The sequence below is a fragment of the Coregonus clupeaformis genome, chromosome 20, assembly GCF_020615455.1.
Source record: "Coregonus clupeaformis isolate EN_2021a chromosome 20, ASM2061545v1, whole genome shotgun sequence".
Lineage (NCBI taxonomy): Eukaryota > Metazoa > Chordata > Actinopteri > Salmoniformes > Salmonidae > Coregonus > Coregonus clupeaformis.
The window spans coordinates 39,672,018-39,693,938 of record NC_059211.1 but is presented as its reverse complement, the minus strand read 5'-3'; the positions used below and the strand labels follow the sequence as shown (position 1 = coordinate 39,693,938).

Genomic DNA, 21,921 nt, shown 5'->3' with positions numbered 1-21,921 from the left:
GCATGCTGTCATGTTGCCGTCCTGACTGATATGATCCAACCATACCCTCAGTTAGGGGACATGTCACAGCCATGCACAGTCATGTCACAGGGCACTGCAGTACCTTGCTCCAGCATCTCAATTCAGTTACTACCGGTATATAGGCCTTACCTTAGCATATGCGAATGTGATGGTTTAATGATGTGTTCTGATAAGGTAGGTTACAGTGTACTTTACTCTAACTGTTTTCATTTTTTGTCATGTATCTCACAAAATCAATCTCAGCAAGGCTGCTGGGCGAAATGTGATGGTTACGCCAAATGTTCTCTCCAGTGTTGAATGACCTCTGTTTTCTCCAGAATGTTGCTACAAATTATAGAGGTGTCATACCATTGCCTACTGCTCTAGAGTTCTGGCTACAAGACATGAGGAAAATACATGGCTGGACTATTTTAATAGAATGAACAGAAAACAGAGCATTTCCATTTCCCCCTCCCATCCCTGCCTCTCATTGCTTCCCTGTTTTGGTTCTCCTGTACTGTATTGTCATGTTGGAGCATGATCATAAGCAGGATGAGTTTGAGTGGTGTGTGTGAAGACTTCTTTCATTGGCCATACTGTGTCTCTCACTCTTTCATGTGCTGCTCTCTGCTAACACATGCTTGACCCAGCTCGCATGTCTAGACTAGTGCTTTGTCAACCTTGTGTGTGTCTGTGCGTGCCCCCGTCTCTCTTTCTGTGGCCCCGTCTGTCTTTCTGTGGCCCCGTCTGTCTTTCTGTGTGCTCGTCCGTCTTTCTGTGTGCTCGTCCGTCTTTCTGTGTGCCTGTCTATCTGTTTGTCCATCTGTGTCGTGTTTATACTGTAGTACAGTCCATTGCTGTGATCTATGTGCTGTTACTCACTAAATTAATCCTGTCTTGGTTTATTCTGCTGCAGTCTCTGACCTATTTCCTGCTTTATTATTTTGCCAATGAGGGAGAATTAAGCAATTGACCTCTCTGTGTGTTTGGAGCCACTTAATACATGACATTTTTACCATTTGCATTTTGGCCCTCTGTGATCCTGCAATGAAATTACTTCATTTAGGTTATATTTTACATATTTACATATATGAGTCCACTAATGATTCAATCTGGAGTATTCTCTTTTAGCACATTAACATTCACAGACGTGGGCTACTTATTGGAACAAAATGTTACAAGACACCCCCACAAACATCCTTACATGTTGAGTCAAAATGATGCAGAGGATATGGTCATTGGCTTCTTATGAGTACTCTTATACAGTTAACAATTATGCTTTTGTCTGTTTACTTGAAATTGGGAAAGAGGGGTGAGAATGGCATGAGGTAAAGCTGTGTTCTGAAAACACCCTTTCTGTTTTACTGGGAAGGACTTATCTTACATTCTTGAATCTTTTTGAAAGAAAGGGTCCTCTTTTGAAGATCCTTCTTGTTTTGTTACGGTACTTTGTAACAAAAGTCTTACTACCTCATAGCTACCAAGCTCCACAAATGTGTATGATATTGTTTACATTCTTTCTCTTTCAGTCAGATTTTTCACAGGGAAAATCACTTAAGATTTCTTTCTCTTTTGAGCGTTTTTAAGGTTTGTGTGTTCTTGTATTCTCTGTTTCCTCCATCTTCTCCATTCTTGATCCTAGGTCCCCTTACAAAGAAACACAATGATGATTTAGGTGATAATGACGGGGCAGAGGATGAAGGTATTTTTTGATGCCAAACTGATTTGCATGACAAGGAACCCTCACATTTTTCTTCTTTTTTTTTCTTTTTTAAAAAAAAAACATTTCTTGTCCTTTTTTTGAAAGTGAAGATTTTTTTTCTCCGTAATTTTTGCTGGATGTGTTTTGTCTTTTTTGCTTGATGTTTTAAGAGTATGTTTAATGTCGCCCGTCATTCCAGAGTACTTAATTGTTAATAATCTAACATAGGTTTTTGCTTGAATTCTTTTTTAAATGTTGTTTACAAAAATTACATGTTGCATCCCATCTAAAAGAGACAGTAACTATTAACCCTTCAATGAAATCGTAACACCTTTTTGCATGATTTTTCAAAACTCTTTTCCTTTTTCCAAAATAAAAGATACTATTCCATCCCTGGGGAATTGGATACCCTGATCAATACTAACACATAAGTCACCTTCAGTTGTGTTTAAAAAAAAAAAACTGTACGTTTCCTATGCAACATGTATGGATGTTCCTGGATCATTATGGGCAATGACCTGTAACATATTGATCACAAAATCCCTTCCTAACGAGGCCCCTTCGTCACTATTTTACACAAATTCAAGTACATTATGGCACAGTTATGTAAACCTAGGAATCAAGGCCAAATGTTCAAATCGATGAATATAAAATGGGCTTCTCACTGAAAAGTAATAGACTGAAGAAAGTACTCAAATAACCCCAAATGAAGTTATTCAAAGAGAAAGTGAGAAAGTTAACTTCCTACTTAATGACAGAACACAGTCTTAATAATGCACATCTCCTGTATAATCTGGTGAAATAAGCACCAATTACAGAAAACTAAACTAGGAATGCGGCAGATATATTTGATCTGCAGCAACTTGTGATTTCCTGAGTACACACATCAAAAGATTAGAGACACAAATATACAGTGAAATCCCAGCAAGCCTCTCGAGTATTCACTTGATAAAGAATCCAGGCCAGACGAATAATCCTCTCTAAGATGGAAGACAATATGCTGTTAAAACCAACGCACTGAGATGTGTGAATGAAGTGGCCCAAGGACCAATCGGCTTGCTATCTCACTGGCGGTGCTCTTTTGACATTTAACCTCTAGCCACGACAGAGATATGGAATCGAACAACAACACACTGCCATGGAACCTCTCTATGTCATGGAATGTAAGATGTGCAGTTCTTTATAGGTGTCGCTCCACATGTGGATTTGTAATGGCTGGAAACTTTTGTCCTCTGGAGGATTGTGACAGGGACATTCTCTTTATACTGTAGCTTGTTAGCAAGGCCATCCAGATATTACATGGGTGGCATTGGATGCAGATCCAGTGCAATGCTTTTACAGCTAGTCTTCTGTGATGTGAACACCTGTATAGGAATGCACCTGTCCTCACTTACACTGTAACTTACCTCCAGCTAGAATGAGCCTAGCACGCCATGGTGTCTACGTGGGATGCATGACCGAAACCTATGATTAGTAGGCCTAGTTTAGACCAAATGGCTGAATTGCCATCTATTCTCAAAGCCAGCACACACAATTCCCTGGCTTCTATTCCTCATTTATGGAATTGTTTGACCTCTGTCAGAGAAGCCTGGAATCCCTCCAAAAGATTTTGAATGTGCACTTGCTTTTTTGCCACTCACAAAGATGAAGTGAACATAAGAACCAACAGCATAAAGGACCGTGAATGACATGAATGATGTAATGGACATCCAGGCAGACAGTACTCTAAACACCACAGCCATAACCCTCTGTGGGCAGATGTGTGTCACTTTAATATGCTGCTGGCACCCGCACAAGAGACAGAGGGGCGACACATGCACTGTATGAATCTCTCACTTTCACACGCACACATGTACGCATGCACGCATGCACTGACATAGACAGACAAACAGACACGCAATCTTTCCAGTTAGTCTTCATTCCTAGTTTTATTTGACATATTTAATAATTGACCTTGCTGTTATGTTTGTAACTATATGGAGAGATCAGGTATTACTCTCCTGTCTCAATGCTGCGCTAGTTTACACACTAGCGCAGCATTGAGTGAATGGAAGATGTTAGGATTCTGATGCGCAATTTCAGAAAATAATTTCGATTTGCCCTCCGGATCTCTCTCTTTACAGTATCTTCCACTCTTTCCCTATTTCTCTCCCCCCTCTCTCTTGTTCTCTCATTCTTTCCCCTCTAACTTATGCTTTTGCACACACACACACACACACACACACACACACACACACACACACTACACGCATGCACACACACACGCATGCACACACACACACACACATGCACAGGCCACGCACACACACACACTCAGCAGCTGCTCAGTCCTAATCAATAATATAGGAGTTATGGATTGCCTACTGAAGAAGAGAGGATGAGAGGTGCCCCTCTCTACTCTGTAGGAGCCTCCGCTTTCACTGAAAATGTAAGAAAGAGAGCGAGGGAAAGAGAAGGAGAGTTGGAGGAAGAAAATCAACTAAGGAACAGAGATGGGCTTGGATTTTGCAAATACGGCCTCATTTTTGCCATAAAGAAGGCATTTTGGAAGATGCTATCTTATTTTCTTTACTATTTAATTGCTTTCCTTAGCTCTGAGACCTCCTGCAAGTGTCCCCTAACACCAAACATTGATAAGATATTGAACATGAATGTGGATATTTTGCACCCAAGATGAAACGCCTGTCTCCTTTGTGGAAGATGAAAGTAATCGGAAGCCTATTTTTTTTAATATCCCTCCCTATCCCCCATTTAATTCAAACCCAGCGGCCAAACTAGATGTCCTCCCTTCAAAAGACAGCATCAATTGAGTTGATGTCATTATGCAAAGTTCAGTAAGCATAACACTTTGTTAAAGGGGAACGTTGGATGTCTGAAATTGAATTAAAAACTTTTCTTGAAGAATGTTAATCATGAAAACATTTAGGTTCAATCTTGTTTATTAGATTCTACGTTACTGATGAAACTAGCTACCTGTGCCGCTTAAATTGAAATGTCAGTTTTAATCTCTACTCTTCTTTAATGCTGACAGTTTATTGGCCCCCCAAAAATAAGAGCCCATAAAATTTCCTGAAACAAAAAAATAAGATTAATATGGAATTTTCAATCACCAGGAACATGTCATACCTGTCACGTATGAAATGAACGGTTTCACGTGCAAAGCAGAAATTGTCTCAAAGCAAAGTTAATGTGTCAGAAATTATGAGAAAAGCAAAGTGTCCACAATTCAGATTGCATCTCCAGCTGTCAGTTTTAATTTGTCCTTTAATCATTTCCTTCCCCTTCTTGCAGACATCCGTGAAAGCGGTAGCCCCAAGCCAGTGATGGTATTTATCCATGGGGGATCCTACATGGAGGGCACTGGGAATATGTTTGACGGCAGCATCTTGGCAAGTTACGGCAATGTTATCGTCATCACAGTGAACTACCGGCTTGGAGTATTAGGTAAGGTTTTTCAGCTTTTGTCCTTATCACTAATCCCCCAATACTAGCTAACTATATACATACAGGACAGTAGGCGCCCATCAATGCTTTTTCTTTGCCTTGGGGGGACAGCGTGAAACAGAGGTGCCATTGTTTCACCCTCAATGAGATTACGCTGTCAGTTGGTTTCATGAATATCCTTATTCTCTCTTCATATGGTGATTTACCCCTCCTGAAAAGCATCAAGGCTTATATGCACACAACTCTGTGGCAATATCCTCCTTTCACTCACACCATCAGAAATATGTGTCAAAGGAAGGCTAGCTTGGAGGCACAAGATTTAAGATGATAGTAAATATGGGGGATAATTATAACCATTAATACTTTATGACCAGCCCCCAGCATGAGCCCCAGCTTTTGTCCCCATAAAGCGACTATTTCCAAATTGATTTCTTTCCATAACAAGTCTTTATTTGTACAAATTATGAATAATAGAAAATGTGGTATGTCAGATGTTTTTATTGTGAACAATTAGGCAACAACTTGAACGCCTCCTGAATTTAAACTAGCAACGATAATGATTGGAATTTTAAAACATTAGGCCTGATTCCTCTGGACTGGCTTCATATTGATAGTGTTCATGTGAAGAACTAAAAGCACCAGTTTTGGTGATGATCAGGTAAGTGGTGTAGCTGTATTTTCACTAACGCTGGTTCTCCTGTCAAGCTAAGAAGCTGTGGTTTGGCGCTACAGGAAAAATGGGAGCATATTTAATCAGATGTATCTTTTTAGCATCACAAAGGGTCTTGTTGACATTTTCCTCAGTGTTTATATTTACCCCTGTGGCGGTGGGGTAAGTGGATCAAACCACTCAGCTCTGCTGAATGAGATGAGAGCAGAGTAACATTACAGGAGCAAGCAGACGCTGTGTGATGTGTGACAAGCCTGCTCTCTGCTCATCTGACCAGCAAATCAAGGGCCTGTCTAACAAGGCCCAGAAGTGCCTTGGCCTCTGTGGCCCTTTTGTAGTGAGGACTGTGTGTGAATGTACTATAGGAAGTAACAGAGGGGCCCTGTCATCGTGGCCCCTTTATCTTGTGGCTGTGTGTGTGGGAGACGAGGAAAGGAGAGGCTATTTAACCGGCGCTGCTACTCCTCCTAATTAACCTAACAATTACAGGGGAGCAGAAAAGAGAGAGAGAGAGAGAGAGAGAGAGAGAGAGAGAGAGAGAGAGAGAGAGAGAGAGAGAGAGAGAGAGAGAGAGAGAGAGAGAGAGCGAGAGAGAGAGAGAGAGAGAGAGAGAGATCTAGAGCTAGTGGTGCTTTTCTCTCCCACTAATGATCCAGCCAACATTATTGCACCTTTTGGGTTCCTGTTCGGCATTTATGACACATTTGCCACCTGATGATTTGTTTTTCTTTGTCAGGCGAGGCATGCAGAGTCATAAAGATCCCTAAATATGCAGAGCGGCTGACGTGAGCTTTATTTATTGGTTTGGGTGTAGCACGGGATGGATTTGGCCAGGGGCCGTTTCTCGGCCTGCCTGCGTGTGTGTGTGTGCAGATGTGTCAGGCTTTGTAGGACACCTTAATGGAATGTAGTACACTCCGCTGTCAGCGCATCATTATCAGAATTGCTCTGAATTTATGGGCCGAATCATACTCATCATGGCCTCCTGTATAAAACCACAGTCTGGCCGCGCTTCAACTCACATAAGACCTATTTAAAACACAGCCCTGCACACTGTAGTGTTGGCATGAACCTCATGGCCTCAACACATTCTCTGGTCTAATCCATCGTTTAGCATCCTTTGAATTCCTGAATTGTAGAAGCTCACAAATATGACCTTTTAGTAGTTGAAACCAAGGGTAATAAAGGAGTTAATAACATGTCTAAATCAGGATGTATTTTATTGTGCTTAATGACTCCCTGTATCAGAACCCAGCATACAATAAGTTTTGTAGTGATTCCTATGCTGTTGATGTAAAGAGTATTTGTTGGTCCGTGATGTGTCATGAGGAGCAAACAGACGCTGCACTTGACACATTTATGAAATTGCTTATTCCAGATACTAATAAGCATGCACCCATTAAGAAAATAACTGTAAAAATGGTTCAATCCCAGTGGATTGATGAGGAATTGAAAAATTGTATGGTTGAGAGGGATGAGGCAAAAAGAATGGCAAATAAGTCTGGCTGCACAAACGACTGGCAAACGTATTGCAAATTGAGAAATCATGTGACTAAACTGAATAAAAATAAGAAGAAAGTACACTATGAAACAAAGATAAATGACATAAAGAATGATAGTAAAAAGCTTTGGAGCACCTTAATTTAAATTTTGGGAAAAAAGGCAAACTCAACTCATTCATTGAATCAGATGGCTCATTCATCAAAAAAACAAACGGATATTGCCTACTACTTTAATGTTTTTTTCTTTGGCAAGATTAGCAAATTTAGGCATGACATGCCATCAACAAACGCTGACACTAAACATCCAAGTATATCTGACCAAATTATGAAAGACAAGCATTGTAAACAGAGGGTGTTCTTTAATGGAAGCCTCTCCAACATAATCCAGGTAGAATCAGGAATTCCCCATTGCAGCTGTCTAGGCCTATACATTTTTCAATCTTTGCTAATGACATGCCTCTGGCTTTGAGTAAAGCCAGTGTGTCTATGTATGTGGATGACTCAACAATATACATGTCAGCTACTACAGCGACTGAAATGACGGCAACACTTAAGAAAAAGCTGCAGCTAGTTTCAGAGTGGGTGGCAAGGGATAAATTAGTCCTAAATATTTCTAAAACTAAAATAATTGTATTTGGGACAAATCATTCACTAAACCCTAAACCTCAACTAAATCTTGTAATAAATAATGTGGAAATTTAGCAAGTTGAGGTGACTAAACTGCTTGGAGTAACCCTGGATTGTAAACTATATACAAGGCAGGTCCTACAGGCCCTAGTTTTGTCACACCTGGACTCCTTTTCAGTCATGTGGTCAGGTGCCACAAAAAGGGACTTAGGAAAATTGCAATTGGCTCAGAACAGGGCAGCACGGCTGGCCCTTGGATGTACAGTACCAGTCAAAAGTTTGGACACATCTACTCATTCCAAAGTTTGTCTTTTATTTTTACTATTTTCTACATTGTAGAATAATACTGAAGACATCAAAACTATGAAATAACACATATGGAATCATGTAGTAACCAAAAAAGTGTATAAGTGTGTATATTTTATATTCTTCAAAGTAGCCACCCTTTACCTTGATGACAGCTTTGCACTCTCTTCGCATTCTCTCAACCAGCTACATGAGGAATGCTTTTCCAACTGTCTTGAAGGAGTTCCCACATATGCTGAGCACTTGTTGGCCGCTTTTCCTTCACTCTGTGGTCCAACTCATCCCAAACCATCTCAGTTGGATTGAGGTCGGGTGATTGTGGAGGCCAGGTCATCTGATGCAGCACTCCATCACTCTCCTTCTTGGTCAAATAGCCCTTGCACAGCCTAGAGGTGTGTTTTGGGTCATTGTCCTGTTGAAAAACAATTGATAGACCCACTAAGCGCAAACCAGATGGGATGGCGTATCGCTGCAGAATGCTGTGGTAGCCATGCTGGTAAGTGTGCCTTGAATTCCATAATAAATCACAGACAGTGTCACCAGCAAAGAACCCCCACACCATCACACCTCCTCCTCCATGCTTCACGGTGGGAACCACACATGCGGAGATCATCCGTTCACCTACTCTGCGTCTCACAAAGACACGGCGGTTGGAACCAAAAATCTCAAATTTGGACTCATCAGACCAAAGGACAGATTTCCACCGGTCTAATGTCCATTGCTCGTGTTTCTTGGACCAAGCAAGTCTCCTCTTATTGGTGTCCTTTAGTAGTCGTTTCTTTGCAGCAATTTGACCATGAAGGCCTGACTCACGCAGTCTCCTCTGAACAGTTGATGTTGAGATGTGTCTGTTACTTGAACTCTGTGAAGCATTTATTTGGGCTGCAATTTCTGAGGCTGGTAACTCTAATGAACTTATTCTCTGCAGCAGAGGTAACTCTGGGTCTTCCTTTCCTGTGGTGGTCCTCATGAGAGCCAGTTTCATCATAGCGCTTGATGGTTTTTGCGACTGCACTTGAAGAAACTTTCAAAGGTCATGAAATGTTCCGGATTGACTGACCTTCATGTCTTAAAAGGAATGGACGGTTGTTTCTCTTTGCTGATTTGAGTTGTTCTTGGTCTTTTACCAAATAGGGCTATCTTCTGCATACCACCCATACCTTGTCACCACAACTGATTGGCTCAAACGCATTAAGGAAATACATTCCAAATTAACAAGGCACACCTGTTAATTGAAATGCATTCCAGGTGACTACCTCATGAAGCTACTTGAGAGAATGCCAAGAGTGTGCAAAGGTGGCTATTTGAAGAATCTCATCTCAAATATATTTTGATTTGTTTAACACTTCTTTGGTTACTACATGATTCCATATGTGTTATTTCGTAGTTTTGATGTCTTCACTATTATTCAATAATGTAGAAAATAGTAAAAATAAAGAAAAACTCTTGAATGAGTAGGTGTGTCCAAACTTTTGACTGGTACTGTACACAGAGAGCTAATATTAATAATATGCATGTCAATCTCTCCTGGCTCAAAGTGGAGGAGAGATTGACTTTAATCACTACTTGTATTTATGAGAGGTATTTTTAATGAATACTCAGGGAGAAAAAGGTGTAGATTCACACGCAGAGCTCGACAGATGTTTATTTCACCTTCGCAGAAGGCAGGAATCGTGGGCACAGGCAGTCAATGGTCATACACAGGTAGGCAAACAGCAGGAGAATCAAAAACTAGGACTGAAGGCTATAACTGGTTCTCACAATCGAGCTAGGAAAAGGCTTAGTAGAGTCAAAACTAACAATACCTCACAAGGCACAAACAGAATGAACTGAACTAAAAGAGGAGCTAATGAGACCAGGTGAGTAACCAACACAGGTGAAATCAATGAACAAAAATGAAAGACAGGGCTATGTTCAAGAACACAAGGTTGACTAAGAAAATAAATACAGAACCTTACAGTACCCCCAACCACAAGGGAGGCTCCTGACAACCCAACGGCACTGGCGGGGTAACTGGAGGTGGTACGTGGGTTATCTTGACGGGACCAATGAAGCAAGGACAGAACTTTTTGCAGGGGAGGCGGAGCCGGATGTCTCTGGTAGAGCGCCACACACGCTGTCCGGGGTGAAAGAGTGGCGTAGGTCGGCGGTGTCTGTCGGCAAAGCGTTTCTGGGTATTAGAGGCTTCCTGCAGATGCCGGTGAGCGGTCTCCCATACCGCTCACTATGCCGAAACCAGTCGTTGACAGCTGGGACAGTACCAGGCTCCGCCTCCCAGGGAAACATGGGGGGTTGGTAACCAAGTACACACTGAAACGGATGAAGGCGGAGGGATGAAAGCATGAGTGAGTTCTGAGCTTATTCGGCCCAGGCCATAAACCGACTTCAGTCGTGTGGAACATTGTTGGCGGAGGTACTTCCCTATTTTTTAGTTCAGGCATTCCATCTGCCCGTTGGTCTGGGGATGGTACCCGGAGGAGAGGCTGAGGGCGACCCCCAGTCGGTCACAGAAGGCTCGCCACACCCGGGAGACAAACTGGGGCCCGCGTTCAGAGACGATGTCCTCCGGAATCCCATACAGATGGAACACCTGCTGGAACATACACTCAGCCAATTCCATGGCATTAGGTAAATGAGGAAGAGGAACCAGACGACACATTTTTGAAAGACGGTCTACTATGACAAGGATGGCGGTGGTACCAGAGGATTCAGGAAGGTCTGTGATGAAGTCAACAGCTATGTGGGACCAGGGTCTGTGAGGGATTGCTTATCGGAAGGGAGAAAATGGGTTTTGGTTTGGGTGCAGACTGGACAGGAGAGTACGTAATCCCTTACGTCGGATGCCAGTGAGGACCACCAGAATTTACGGGCTAGCAGTTCGGTGGTTCGTGTAATGCCCGGATGTACTGACCCCAAGGACGTGTGACGCCATTGCATCAGTTGGGGTCTAACAGCTGCTGGTACGTAACTCTTCCCAGCTGGTGTCTCAGGAGGAGCCGGGTCTGAGGTTAGGGCTTCTTGTATGGCAGAGTGAACCTCCCACTGTACCGGTCCCATAATGCAAGAGGAAGGAATAATGGGTGTAGGGTCTGAGTTACTGGTCGGAAGGTCAAACTGGCGGGAGGGAGCATCAGCTTTGACGTTTTTCTTTGCAGGGATGTAGAAGTAACATGAAAATGGAAGTGTGTGGAGAAGAGAGCCCAGTGGGCTTGTCTGGAGTTTAACCTCTCGGCCCCGCCGATATATTCCAGATTACGATGATCTGTTAGGAAGAGAAAGGGATGTTGTGCGCCCTCCAACCAGTGGCGCCACTCCTTGAGGGCCAGCTTGATGGCGAGGATTTCTGTTCCCCACATCGTAATTCCTCTCAGCGTCGGATAACTTCTTGGAGAAGAAGGCACAGGGATGTGATTTTGGAGGTGTTCCCACCCGCTGAGTGTGTATGGCTCCTACTCCTACTTCGGAGGCATCCATCTCCAGGGTGAAAGGAAGGGTCGGATCAGGTTGGCGAAGGACAGGAGCTGAGGTGAAGAGGCGTTTCAAGTTGTTGAAAGCAGTCAGGGCGGTATCAGTCCATTGAAGGGTCCAGGTCTTTTGGCTGGTAAGGGCAGTGAGGGGAGCGGCAGTAGAACTGAATTTCCGAATGAACCGGCGCTAGAAGTTGGAGAACCCAATGAAACGTTGGAGTTCCTTAACGGTGGTGGGTTTGGGCCAGTTACTGACGCCGGTGACTTTGTTCCCCTCCAGGTGTCAGTACGAAACTGAGGAAGTTTACAGAGGTTACATGGAAGGTGCTCTTTTCAGTCTTCACATAAAGGTTATGGTCAAGGAGCTGTTAAAGAACCTTTTGTACATGCGGAATGTGTTCCTTCAGGGAGTGGGAGTAAATCAGGATGTCATCAATGTAGACGATGAGAAAGCGGTTGAACATATCCTGGAAAACCTCGTTCATAAAGGATTGGAAGACAGCGGTGGCGTTAGTAAGGCCGTAGGGCATGACCAGGTATTTGTAGTGCCCTCGTGCGGTGATAAAGGCCGTCTTCCATTCGTCGCCTTCACGTATATGGACAAGGTTGTATGCCCTTCGCAGATCGAGTTTTGTATAGATGTTGGCGCGGCCCACTTGTTCAATGGTCGCTGGGATCAGAGGAAGAGGGAAATGGTTATTGACCGTCATGTTATTCAGGGAACAGTAATCAATACATGGACGGAGAACACCGTCTTTTTTTCCAACGAAGATGAAGCTGGATGCAGCCGGGAAAGAAGAAGGACGAATGAAACCGTTTGAGTGCTTCATCAATGTAGTTCTCCATTGCCTCCTTTTCCGGGATAAATAGGGGGCAAACACGGCCTTTAGGTGGGGACACTCCAGGGAGTAAATCATTGGCACAGTCCCCTGGGCGATGTGGTGGCAGAGTGGAGGCCTTGATTTTGCTGAAGACATTGCTATACTGGGTGTATTCAGATGGTATGGTGGGTGGCATTGCAGAGGCAGAGTCGTCAATGGTGGTGGCTCTGCAGTGTAGGCTGAGACAACTGGTGAAGCAGGTAGAAGACCAGGACAGTAGTTCACCTTGTCGCAACGAGATGGCAGGGTCGTGACGAGAAAGCCAAGGGTGTCCGAGGATGAGTGGCTGTTTGGGGAATGGGAGTTCCATGAGTTGAATGGTTTCGGTGTGGAAGACTCCAATCTGGAGGGTGACGATCTGTGTCAGGTGCGTAATTAAGCCCGTGCCCAATGGCTGCCCGTCCAGGGCGTTAATCTTTAAGGGAGGGGTGACAGGTGTTAGATCAATGTCAAGCTCTTGTACTAGCTGGTGATCGATAAAATTACCTGCAGCTCCCGAATCTATCAAGCCCTCTTGGTACCCTTCACTGTTATCAATACTGGGATGGAGAATTGCTTCTGGGAGATATTTAGAAATAAGGACACGCCTACCTGCATGGCAGCGGAGGGGCCCTTCTCATCTCTCCGTGGGGGGGCGAACAGGTACCTGGGTGGCAGAGTTCTTCGACGGTCGGCGATGAGGTCGTCGATGGACATATGAATGTATTGATTTAAATCCTGAAAGTCACCTACAGGCCAGCTCCGCCTGAAGTTCCCTGTTGAGCCCTCTTCGGTAGATGGTAAGTAAAGCAGCCTCACTCCATCCACTCCCTGCAGCCATGGTGCAGAACTCAAGGGCATACTCGGCAGCTGAATTGCATCCTTGTTGAAGTTCTATGAGGAGGTCTCCTATAGGACGACCGGAAGGAGAGTGATCGAATACCTATTTGAAGAGGGTGTGGAAATGGGCCTCGGATCCGAGTTCTGTGCTGTTGGCAGTCCATATGGCGGTAGCCCAATCCAGGGCTTTGCTTGTGAGTAGAGACACAACAAAATCCACCTTGCTCTTGTCGGTGGCGAAGTTAGTGGGGTTGTGCTCAATGTATTTACTGCATTGCATCAGAAATCCCTGACATTTCCAAGGTGAACCGTCATATTTTCCAGGCATGGATAGGAATGAAGGAGGGCTATGGGATACGATACCTGGCATCGGAGGAGTAGGGATAGGCTGGCGGAGAAGATGGCAGATTTCCTCTATACACTCCTCTTGCTGGGTTAGGCGCCGCTGTAGCTCCGCTGAATCCATTCCGTTTTTTGGGTGAGATATTTGTAATGAATACTCAGTGGAAAAGGTGTAGATTCACTCGCAGAAGGCAGGAATCGTGGTCACAGGCAGGCAATGGTCATACACAGGTAGGCAAACAGGCAGGATAATCAAAAACTAGGACTGAAGGCTATAACTGGTTCTCACAAACGAGCTAGGAAAAGGCTTAGTAGAGTCAAAACGAACAATAACTCACAAGGCACAAGCAGAATGACCTGAACTAAATAAGGAGCTGATGAGACCAGGTGAGTAACTAACACAGGTGAAATCAATGAACAAAAATGAAAGACAGGGCTACGTTCAAGAACACAAAGAAACAGGCTACGTTCAAGAACACAAGGTTGACTAAGAAAATAAATACAGAACCTTACAGTATTGACATGTTGAATGCACCGAGCTGTCTGTTTGAACTACTGCATACCCTGTCGGTCACCCATGCATACCCTATAAGACATGCCACAAGAGGTCTCTTCACAGTCCCCAAGTCCAGAACAGACTATGGGAGGCGCACAGTACTACATAGAGACATGACTACATTGACTACACAAATTAGATTAAAAAAATAGATAAAAATACACTTATGGAACAGCGGGGACTGTGAAGCAACACAAACAGAGGCACGGACACATGCATACACACACACGATAACATACACATGGATTTTGTACTGTAAATATGTGGCAGTAGAGTAGGGGCTTGAGGACACACAGTGTGTTGTGAATGTATTGTAATGTTGCAAAAAAAAGTATAAACTGCCTTAATGTTGCTGGACCTCAGGAAGAGTAGCTGCTGCCTTGGCAGCAGCTAATGGGGATCCATAATAAATACAAATACAAATACAACAGTAGGTAGAGCAACAGAGGAAAGTGATCTACCACCGCTGTCTGGGCATTAGCCAGGTAAACAGCCCAGGTTCCACTGCTCCTCCCATGCTAGGCCTGCAGCACGCGGTGTGTCAGCGTGATATTGCGCCAGGCAGGGCTCCGGGAGCAGATGCAGCCAGCATGGGTTTTTGCTTGTAGCCAGCCATGTTCTCCCCATTGTTTACCCTTTCAACAATCTTCACCGCTGCCTTTCGTTCTCCCTTAAATAATTGGGTCGTCAGTTTTTTCTTTAATCATTGCATGTGGCCCAGTGTTGAGGATTATTATTTTTCATGCTTATTTATTTATTCTCCCTGAAACAAAAACCGCAGATAGTTTGTTTCATTAGTCTGCGTTTCTTTCCTGTCTGTTGCTTGATGGCTGGCCTGCCCATTCCCCCGACTAATGTGTTAGCTGCTGGCCTCAGTCTCTGACTGGTAACCCTGGGCTTGCCTATGGATCTTTAAGAGGAACATGGAAAGTGTCTGACCCCATTTCTATGAGCAATGCGTCTTGGGAGATGCTTAATTTGAGTGTGTTTATTAATAAGCATTTAGCGGTTCTTCAGGATTGCTCTCTCTCTCTACAAATGCTACATGTATACAGTGTCTCGTATCTTGAGCAGTGTTAGGTGAGAGTGGATATTTTATACTATTGTATAGCATGTACAATGGCAGTTTTATTCAACGGAGTCAACAGAGAGCACAGTTGCTAAGTGCAAATTGAGGGTTTATTGTTATGAGGCTTGTCCTGGAGGCAGAACTGAGCAAATACCCCCTAGATAGGATAGCTGCAAAGTCAAAATTGGCTATATTGTAAAAATTCATGAAAACAAAAATGTGCTTTTTAGTCTTAATTGAAGGTTTTGACATTAGGGTTAGCAGTGTGGTTTAAAATCAGATTTTATGACTTTGTGGCTGTGGCAGCTACAGCTAGTGCCAACTCTGCAGAGCTGTCTCCAGAACAAGATTCATGACGAAAAACGCTAACCTGCTAGATAAGTAACCTACACATCTGATCTGGTCACGTAAGGCCATCCCAATAGTCAGTTGTGTTCTGCGAATTGGTCCCAGGTAAACTTGATGCTTTCGTGGAGGAAGAGAGAGGCTGTGGCTGAAGGACGTGGGCATGTGCCACCAGCAGGGCTATGGGGGCTGTGGCCTCAGTGTTCTGGTGACATAGCGGATATTAGTGGTGGTTGGTAAAGCGCAGCAGATGTCCGTCTAGGCATACTTAGTGGCTGGTCTTTCTGTCCTCGACACCCACCACATTCCCCCTCGCCCCTCACCCCACAGGCTCACTAGTCGGACCCTCTCAGAACCATGCTCTCCTAATTTAAATATATAGGTTGGCACAAGGTCTGCCTCAGGAAGACATAGTCAGAACCAAGAAACCACTCAGGATGTGGTTTCCTCATACACAGGGATGAGTGTGGCTTTGTTCCTCTTTGTCACTCCACTGCTGTAATACTCTGTGGATCTCACCGGGCCTGCTGTTAGTATTGGTCTGATTTCACTGGGAGGTTATCTGACTGAAGGCTCCCAGCTAACTGTACTGCCCTCCTACCACCTTTATTTACTGTGTCTCGACTGCTGGGGAAAATTGCATTGTGGCTCCATCTCATGTGAAGCTGCCACAATTTACGGCCAAAGCCCCTGAAGTTATTTGGCCGATGGCCACAGGGGTTTCTGTCAAGCTGACCAGCCTCATCCGGCCCAGCCGTGGCATTCATTTTGTTCGCAGATAGGAGATACTGTGAGGAGCTGACGCGCAGGGGGGCAACAACAGATGGATGGATGCGGACTGACACATCTATCTTTGCCACAGCGTGAGGGATAAACTTGCCTTGCTCCTGGGCATTTCTGTGGAAACCAACCTGTGTGGATGATCAAGGTGCTTGCTGGGCTGGGTGCGGGGAGCAGGGCAGCACAGTGCTGGGCTGCTGTCTGGGCTCCGGGAAAACAGATGGATACGTTTAACAACTTGGAAATGAGTCGTATTGGAGGGTCAAAGCAGGAGAAACCTTGTAGCTCAAGAGGGCACCCTGTTCACATGTAGAGGGAAAGTGGGAAAGCAAACCTTTCTCTGTGCCAGTGTCAGTTTTTTTTTATAGACACTAACCATCCTCCCTAGCTGTAATCCCTCCTCAACATTTGAGCCAGTGTATTTTGCAGCTGAATTATTCATATCTCCTGCAGTAATTTGACACAGCCCAGAGGTGTCTTTCTCTTTGTTATAGCAAAGCTATTCTTTTATTCTGCCTTGCTTGAATAAAGCCCACTCTCCTGTCAACTCTTGGCTCGAGGAAAAGCATGTGTCTGCCCCCGCTGCCATGGCCCTGGATGCTGGTTGGTTGGCTGGGTGCTGTAGCTAATATTTTTAGAGGTCAGAGAATCTTCGTCTTGCGGAGGCGAGAGAGAGGGCTGCTGCTGATGCGGGTCAGCGTTTTCTATTCGGCCCTCTCTTACAGCAGCTAATAAGTGGGGATGAAGAATATCTGACATTTACCGTGTCATAATCATGCCATGATGCTCTCCCCCTGCTTGTGAAATGGACATTTATCTGAGAAGATGCTCAGGGGAGGTTTGGCCATGGTGGCATTGCACAGCTTGTTTTTAATCTCATGAGTGCGGGTAAAGTCACATTCCCTCTGATTTCTGTCAGTCTTATGAATCTTCTACATAACCTAACCTGTTGATAACCGAGGTACTTTTTCACCTTTGGGCGCAAAACTCCTTGAAAAATCAGGTGAGATTATGTGCTTGTAACCAGCCCTTAGACTCTCATCCTGGCTATACCCTGAGTTAATAAACAGAGAGTTAGAAATGAGACTAGAGAAATATAGGTTGGAGGATTTTTCTTTAGCCCCAGGCCCGACATGTCTGTGCTCTAACTCTTTGCCTTGACTCTGCTGACCTTGATTATTGAGGATTAAGATTACCAGAACCTCGCAGGAATTTATCTTGGGCCTGGCAACCTGCAGCCATCCAGCCCCACACTCCCTAGATTCATTTATTGGTGGGTTTTAACAGAGATCCACCGCTGTAAATTGTCCACAAATGTGGTTAGTTAGAGGTGAATCCGTGCCCCAGAAGATTTATATCTTCAACCACAAGCGTGAGGCTGGGGCAGGAGCTAGCGTAGCGACTTACTATGGTTTGGTTTAACCTGCTATGCTTCAGCCACTGTGGACAAAAGACAATGTCATGTCCTTTACAATAGACCATGCTTTCCTAAGGACATGAGCTGATAGACATATGGTTGTTGATCTCAACATGTAACTTAGAGAGATTACAAATTATGATGATGATGAGACTTCACTAGTTCTTAATAGCAGACATCAGACATCCACTGTCTATTCACTGGGGTTTACAATGCCATTGTTATTAGTTTTATATTTCATTTCATTTCCTACAACCTAGCCTTTCCCTGCCTTCCTCCCAACCAGGGCCGGCTCTAGCCTCACGACAAAACATTTTAGTGGCCCCCCTCTTCATGGTGGAGAGAGACATTTTAGTTTTAAAGTTTATTTTCTGCAATTCTACACATTTTGCCATGGGGCATAGAGAAAATATTTAAATTTTATGGCACATTTCATGCAATTCTACACATTTTGCCATGGGGCAGAGAGAACATTTTTCATTTTTACAGCTAATTTCCTGTAATTCAAAAAATATATCCATGGGATGGAGAGACATTTTTGCAGTTTTAAAGAACTTTCCTGCAATCTACACATTTTGTAATGACTTGAGTGAGAATGAATAACTAAATCAGTGGGGGCCCCCTGGAGGTCAGGGCCCCTGGGCACGTGCCCTGCATGCCCGGTCTGTATTCAAACAGGATTACTGCAAGTTTAAATTGCTGGCTAGACTAACTACCAATCTAAAAATTGTTAGCTGACATGGCTAATTTTGTGACTGTCAGTGACTGACATAACAAGAGAAAAACTGCTGATGCACAACCAAATTTTGAAAATTGCACCTGGTGTATTCATTGTACTATTCTTACTCTCAACATTAAGTTGAGAGTTGAGAGGGGGCCCTAAGCGACTGCTTATGTCGCTTATGCCTGGAACCGGCCCTGCCTACAACCATATTTTGACTGTGGTCTTTTAGTAATGTGGTATTTTAGTAAATACATCTGCCATCGTCTCTCTGTCTAATACCATCGCAAATCCCCAAATCCCCTTGAAGGTCAGTCTTTTTTCCCTGCAACAGGGCATTTTCATTCTTTCCTTGTGGAAAAATCAATTCATTAAAGGAGTAGGGATCCAGCTCTCTAATCACGTCGCGTGAACAGTGAGTCATCCCATGTTCTCTCCTCATACCAAAATGGTGTAAACCAGGATACCTGGGTAGACTGAAGGCTGTATATCTCATTACAGAGGAGAGAACATAGTGTGATCACAACTTGATGTGCATGTAAAAAATTAATACTGCAGCATATTACATCCTGCTGATTCTAATTACTGGAATAATCATTTATAGAAACATTTAATCATTGATATTAATCTCTAATTATTGTTAATTTTGTCCCTCTAAAACACAACTAGGAAGTGTCACAGCAGTGCAGACATATCAACCTCTTCATTACCTTGGTTATCTCTCTCGCTTTTTCTCTTTCCTTCACTCTCGCTCTCTTTCTCTTTCTCTTTCTCGCTCTCTCTCTCTCTTTCTTCTCTCTCCATCTATTTGTCTTTTCTATCCCTGCCCCTCTCCTAAACAGTATGCTTAGAGGTTGCAGCTTGGCTGTGTTTTTAGTTAGTGTGTACTGTCTGTGAGTGGGTGTTTCTCTCTCTCTCTCTGTCTGCCTGTTACGATATCATGGGGGCGGCATAAACATTCCACATTCTTATTTTCAATACACATCTCTCTCACTGCCATAGTTTAGAATTGATGGATGACCATGAGGGAGATTGGTTGTAACACGGTCTGTCTCCCTGTCTGTTTAGTTTTAGTTTAGTTTATTAGGATCCCCATTAGCTACTGCACATGCAGCAGCTACTCTTCCTGGGGTCCACATAAAATTTACAAATACATGACAAAGTACAGAACAGTTATAGACAAGGACATTACAGTAACAAAACAAAAACAAAATATATATATAATAAAATCAAATATATATATGTTATACAGTACCAGTCAAAAGTATGGACACACCTACTCATTCAAGGGTTTTTCTTTATTTTTACTATTTTCTACATTGTAGAATAATAGTGAAGACATCAAAACTATGAAATAACACATATGGAATCATGTTGTAACCAAAAAAGTGATAAAGAAATCAAAATATATTTTATATTTGAGATTCTTCAAAGTAGCCACCCTTTGCCTTGATGACAGCTTTGCACACTCTTGGGATTCTCTCAACCAGATTCATGAGGTAGTCACCTGGAATGCATTTCAATTAACAGGTGTGCCTTGTTAAAAGTTAATTTGTGGAATTTCTTTCCTTCTTAATGCGTTTGAGCCAATCAGTAGTGTTATGACAAGGTAGGGGTGGTATACAGAAGATAGCCCTATTTGGTAAAAGACCAAGTCCATATTATGGCAAGAACAGCTCAAATAAGCAGAGAGAAACGACAGTCCGTCATTACTTTAAGACATGAAGGTCAGTCAATACGGAAAATGTCAAGAACTTTTAACGTTTCTTCAAGTGCAGTCGCAAAAACCATCAAACGCTACGATTAAACTGGCTCTCATGAGGACTGCCACAGGAAAGGACGACCCAGAGTTACCTCTGCTGCAGAGGATAAGTTCATTAGAGTTACCAGCCTCAGAAAATCGGCAATTAACTGCACCTCAGATTGCAGCCCAAATAAATGCTTCACAGAGTTCAAGTAACAGACAAATCTCAACATCAACTGTTCAGAGGAGACTGCGTTGAATGTTTGAATTGCTGCAAAGAAACCACTGCTAAAGGACACCAACAGAAGAGACTTGCTTGGGCCAAGAAACACGAGCAATGGACATTAGACCAGTGGGAATCTGTCCTTTGGTCTGATGAGTCCAAATTTGAGATTTTTGGTTCCAACCGCCGTGTTTTTGTGAGACGCAGAGTATGTGAACGGATGATCTCCGCATGTGTGGTTCCCACCGTGAAGCATGGAGGAGGAGGTGTGATGGTGTGGGGGTGTTTTGCTGGTGACACTGTCTGTGATTTATTTAGAATTCAAGGCACACTTAACCAGCATGGCTACCACAGCATTCTGCAGCGATGGTTTGTGCTTAGTGGGACTATCAATTGTTTTTCAACAGGACAGTGATCCGATTTGACCAAGAAGGAGAGTAATGGAGTGATTCATCAGATGACCTGGCCTCCACAATCACCCGAGCTCAACCCAATTGAGATGGTTTGGGATGAGTTGGACAGCAGAGTGAAGGAAAAGCAGCCAACAACTGCTCAGCATATATGGGAACTCCTTCAAGACGGTTGGAAAAACATTCCAGGTGACTACCTCATGAAGCTGGTTGAGAGAATGTGAAGAGTGTGCAAAGCTGTCATCAAGGCAAAGGGTGGCTACTTTGAAGAATCTAAAATCTAAAATATATTTTGATTTGTTTAACACTTTTCTGGTTACTATATGATTCCATATGTGTTATTTCATAGTATTGACTTCTTCACTATTATTCTACAATGTAGAAAATAGTACAAATAAAGAAAAACCCTTGAATGAGTAGGTGTGTCAACTTTTGACTGGTAGTGTATATAAAACATAAAAAAATATGTATATAAAATAAGAATTATATATTGGAAAGACACAAGAGACAACAAAAATACTGTTTACACACTATTCATACATATTCATATTCTTATATAGAGTTAAATTAGATCTTTAGAAAGAACAGAGGCGCTGTGATTCAATATGTTTTTTTCAGTTTTTTAAGCTAAACTTTTGGCCTGAGTAACCTCCGGTGGCAGAGCATTCCACGATGACATGGCTCTATACAGTGCCTTCAGAAAGTATTCAGTCCCCTTGACTTTTTCCACATTTTGTTACGTTACAGCCTTATTCTAAATTGGATTTAAAAAAAATAATCCTCAGCAATCTACACACAAAACCCCATAATGTCAAAGCGAAAAATAAAAAACAGAAATACCTTATTTACATAAGTATTCAGACCCTTTGCTATGAAATTTGTGCTCTGGTGCATCC

At 43.3% G+C, this 21,921-nt stretch overlaps 1 protein-coding gene across 4 annotated transcripts in view; it reads left to right on the top strand.

The window, feature by feature from the left end:
- nlgn1 (neuroligin 1) overlaps positions 1-21,921 on the top strand; it is a 280,512-nt gene that overhangs the window by 74,951 nt on the left and 183,640 nt on the right. For 3 of the 4 annotated variants that reach the window (XM_041839271.1, XM_041839274.1, XM_041839273.1), the window contains 2 exons: positions 1,643-1,702; positions 4,994-5,146. In XM_041839271.1, coding sequence (XP_041695205.1) covers positions 1,643-1,702; positions 4,994-5,146 — 213 coding nt within the window. The remainder of the gene's footprint in view (positions 1-1,642; positions 1,703-4,993; positions 5,147-21,921) is intronic. The other variant, XM_041839275.1, reaches the window with a different exon arrangement.